At 39.4% G+C, this 4874-nt stretch overlaps 1 protein-coding gene across 12 annotated transcripts in view; it reads left to right on the top strand.

The window, feature by feature from the left end:
* The first annotated feature begins 2002 nt into the window (after window positions 1-2002).
* The window catches only part of relch (RAB11 binding and LisH domain, coiled-coil and HEAT repeat containing), a 61270-nt gene continuing 58398 nt past the window's right edge, over window positions 2003-4874 (top strand). For 8 of the 12 annotated variants that reach the window (XM_072688835.1, XM_072688828.1, XM_072688830.1 and 5 more), the window contains exons 1-2: window positions 2003-2628; window positions 4263-4316. In XM_072688835.1, the coding sequence (XP_072544936.1) occupies window positions 2172-2628; window positions 4263-4316 (511 nt within the window). In that variant the 5' untranslated portion in view covers window positions 2003-2171. The remainder of the gene's footprint in view (window positions 2629-4262; window positions 4317-4874) is intronic. The other 4 variants (XM_072688838.1, XM_072688832.1, XM_072688836.1 and 1 more) reach the window with 2 other exon arrangements.

Raw genomic sequence — 4874 nt, 5'->3', positions numbered from 1 at the left:
TTGTTCGCTAAGTCTCAGCAGCCTTTCAAAATAAAAGACACTTTAATATATAATATAGTTATATATATTTGCTGTGGCGCTGCATGTTGTGGTTTTGTGGCCGTTTTACCTGATGTGAGGAAGTAAAAAAAAATATTTGACATTAATAGGTCTAATTAATCGTTTCGTTTAATAAATGAATATAATCACAAGTGCAGGTTTGTGGTTTTCGGGCTTTTATTTTGAAAAACAAAATCAAGCCACGAAGCTGAAAGGCAGGCATTGCTGAAAGTCACTAATTATAGCTCCTAAAATCCCTGATCCGCTACCTGTTACACTCCGCTGTGTTTTTTCTAAATATTTGACAGTCTTATAAAGTTAACTGTGTCGAACTGTGCATCAGTGGTATTCCTCAAAATTGGTGATTTCTAATTTCACACAAAATGCTCGTGTGTGTGTTTGTGAACTGCGTGATTCCAGTGTAAGGCAGTGGATAAACAGTGGGGTTTTGTGCATCTGAAGAAAAGAAAGCTGAACACATTTCACTTTACTCCACATGATGGGTGAATGTGCATTGGTCGCTGGCTATCAGCGATCTAATAAAAATAATCACTAAAACCACTAAGAGATTAAAACAAACGTAAAACCTGGTTAGAAAACAGAAGGTTACTGTATTTTCTCATTCAGTTAATGGCACTAATAACGTGGTCTTCCTATTGTCTCAGTATTGAAGATGTTGCACCACTCATCTGAGGGGTTCATTTGTTACTAGGCTCGCGACTGCGAGAGGCGGCAGATAGGTTGTGTTTTAGAACAAAAGTGCACACTAGTGTTGTAGACCACATATTGGAACACAGCCATATTGAGAAACAGACGTCTTGTTTGACTGGGCTCCTTTCTTTTTTATTATTAAAGAAACAAAACGTTTGTTCCCCCCCAAAAAAGAATGCATAGAAATAAGTGCATGCTTGAACGCTTTGAATTATTAGAAAGATAATAATAATAACAATGACAATAATAATTTATCCACTGGCCCAGGCTGTTGTGTTAATTTAATAGACTGCCTGATCTACAACACAAGCACACAATCCCTACAACCCGGGGAGCACCGTGCAGGTTTGGATCATCTCAGCATGGGGAAGGAAAGTTGTGAGATTGGTAACCTAGATCGGTTTTTAACAGTTAAGACTGACTTAAAGGGGTGCACTTTACAGGACACGTTGCATTGTATTCGGAGCCAGGTGAAAGATTGATTGATTGATTGATTGATTGATTGATTGATTGATTGATTGATTGATTGATTTATTTATTTATTTATTCAACCTATAATTAAATTAAATGTCGATTCAAAGTGTATTGAACGCAACCAGTAGATGGCGCAGTTCCGCATTTCCCCTGTCTATTAATAACCGAGTTAAACAACTAAGAGGAACTCGTGGATTACACAAATATGTATATATTTTATTGCATTTCTTATTTAATGGTTTGATTGAAAAAAAGGTTATGATGATGGCAAACAAAGGCGGTATTGCTTAAGTTAAAGAATCAAATATCAAATAAGTATCAAATAAATAATGAATCATCGGACAGTAAAATCTAATGACAAATTTAAAGTTTAAAAAAGGATAGCTTTATGTGCATTGATTTGTGGTTTGATTTGCTTATATAAATCAGAAGGTAAATCAGTAAGTAAACAATTATTTTTTTCTTCTAAAAATATTTCAAAAACTATTTTCATACTTATCGTTATTATATACATTTAGTTTACCTGTAAAGGCATATTGACAGATTCAAAATGTAAAAACATTTATTTATAACACTGATATATAACAAATACCCCTCTCTCTTATATATGTATATATACACATTGTATGTGTGGGTGTGTTGTGTAGCTACTCCCGCTAATCTTTAGCTGTGTGTTTTCTGTTGTAGTGTTCAAGAAAAGATTGTTTCCGCAACACGGTTTTCTCTAGATAGGGTGTAGGGAGGAAGTGAACAAGTGAAAGATTGGGGACGCAGCACAGGTTTGGGTCACGTCCGGTGCAGACAGACGCCCAGCGCTGATCTGCTGCTGAAATGACATTCGGCCCGGAATAGCCGAGCAGCCTTTCCGACTGCCATTGATTAGAAACCGATACTGATATCCAGCGAGGAGCTGAGTCCCCGACAAGGAACGAAAAGAAACTATCATAATGGCGTCGGGTAGCGTGAACCCGTTTAACGTTAGCGACTCGGAGGAGGAAGCGGAGCCGCAGAGGAGCGACGAGCGCAGCCCCGGAGATGAAGCTCCGCCAGGCCGGAGCCCAGGCCCCTTTTCCCCGCAGGCGGAACAGGAGCCAGGCACGCTCTTGCTTTCCAGTAGCCGGATCAGCCCCAGCGCAGACAGCCCCCAGGGCCTAGCCATAGCCGGCACAGCGGGGCTGGTAGGCGGTGGCTCCGAGTCCCGGGTGTCTGTAGACGCCATCGCGGCTCAGCTTCTCCGAGACCAGTACATCCTCACCGCCCTGGAGCTGCACACTGAGCTTCTGGAAGCTGGACGGGAGCTTCCCAGGCTGAGGGATTACTTCTCCAACCCCGGCAATTTCGAGAGGCAGAGCGGGACTCCGCCCGCAGGCAAAGAGCCTGGACTCGGTCCTGGAGGAGCCTTGAGTAAGTCAGTCAGAGCTAACTGCTAATGTGGGTTAGTGGACAATGAAACAACCCAACACACACACACACACACACACACACACACACACACACACACACACACACACTGACAGCAAAACCCTGTGTTGATAAGCAACACTCAGCTTTGCTTGCAATATATATATATATATATGTATATATGTATATGTATGTATGTGTGTATATATATATATATATATATATATATATATATATATATATATATATTATAGTGGTGGATCTGCTCAATTGGGAGTGCATTGCAGATTGTGGGGGTGTAACGATAAATGTCTTTTCAGGCTCAATACGATTTTTCCGATTCTGAGCTTTAATATTTTGGATTTTCAGATTAACATCTGCTATGATTTTTCTTTGATATTGATAAGTGTAAAATATAGTCAAATAAATTTTACATCACATCACATATAGAAGTCCTGGCACTGAATCCTGACTCTCCTCCTGGATTTTGCTCGCTCTAGTAGGCGTGACATTAGGGGCAGATTGGCTGCATCATCAGTTCATCAGTTCAGTTTGGCCACAAATCCAGGACTGATACTGGATTAGGGTCTGGACTTTAAGCATTTATAATGCTTTAGCCCAGTCTGGGTGGGATTTCATTCACATGGGGTCCTGGAGTAATTTGCACTTTTACTGGACCTCCTCTGTGATTTGTTTTTAATTTTTTTTTTTTAACCTGTCCTCCTCTGAGAAAATTACAGGCCGAATTACCTGCAGGCAGGTTTGGACCTCTGCAACAAATGAAAAAAGTAGTCTTGTAATGCACCCATCCATCAGAGACCCTCTGTAATTTCAGAATCGTGAAACAAAAAAAATTAAGTTAAAGTTAGCTCTTCACTTCGGCCCAAACTGAAATCTAGTTTACCAGTTTACAAGTGACCAAGTCCAGTTTGTACGGTCAGAGCGTAGCATTTAGCCAGCCGCTCCATTTATGAGCTTAAATGTTGATGTTTGTCCTTGCCTGACCACTGTAACCTCTAATCTAACCGAATATTTAAAAAATATCTGTATTATATAAGTGACTGTTTAAATCACTTTCTTGCTGCACATTCTGACTAATATCCCACATCACATGCACAGAAATGTATACATGTACATACATAAACACAGACTTTGGATGCAGGCCTTTATCCAGTTTATCCAGAAATGATGCCTGCAAATATATGCATAATGTAAACAGTTATGTGCAAAACTTTCCCTTTCTGTTTAAAATAATGTGTTTAGAGGTTTATTAATAGGTAAATAAGTCTAATATCTACTGATTGTCTGCACATTTTTCTAGACGTTTTTTTATTTGCTTACTTTAATGTATTGGAATTTAAATAGTAAAAATGTACGTTAAATGTGCAGCAAGTGTGACTCGGTCATTTGATTAGAAGTGCCAAACCTTTGCATACGACTGTAGGTCCTCCATCACTGTAGCTTTCGTTCTGCAGCAATCACATCATTCACCTGTATTGCCACAGACATATGTACCTAGACCCACATTTAAACTGCAGATATGGTTAAGGCTGTTAGATGTGTTTGGTGGGGTGTGTAATGTGTATTATTTTTGGTGGTTGCTGATGGTCATTATGGAGTCTCCCCGTTGATCCCAGCTGTGCAGGTACAGGATAAAAAGAGAAGACTAACCGATGCTGTTCATGCGATGGGTATGTAACAGTGTGCAGTGGAAGAGTGTGAAGGGAAACCAATCAGGGGTTTTATTCTTGGCTGACGTTTCTTCCCTGCAGGGTCCAAAAGCCTGAGTTGTACCACCATGAAATGGCTTTTCTTTGTTTAGAAAGATTTTGATAAAGTTCAAAGTCTTGATATGATGATGATGATGATGATAATACTCCTATCTTGATTTGGATACTGATTCCTAAACAATACTTTATCTTTTAAATTACAGAACTACATTGTGGCTTAAACCAGCAATGAGTACGAATTGCAAAACTGAATCACGAAGCAGAGGCACTCGTAATATGATTACATTGAAATTTGTATGATTACATACAGTAACACAGTTTAGGCAGCCACTCCGCAGTCTAGATTTTCAAATAAGGCTCACGGATGCAGATAAGACTGGCAGTAGTTATTCATTTGATACCATAAAATGAATCTATTACAAAGCCCAGCCTGGCAATATAGTGCTGACAATAATCATGATGTATCCAGAAAATCATATTGTTACCTAGTTTATGACCCTAACGATTACATAATCGTAA

The sequence above is a fragment of the Salminus brasiliensis genome, chromosome 1 (genome assembly GCF_030463535.1).
Source record: "Salminus brasiliensis chromosome 1, fSalBra1.hap2, whole genome shotgun sequence".
Taxonomy (NCBI): Eukaryota; Metazoa; Chordata; class Actinopteri; order Characiformes; family Bryconidae; genus Salminus; species Salminus brasiliensis.
This window is presented reverse-complemented; position numbering and strand designations above follow the sequence as displayed.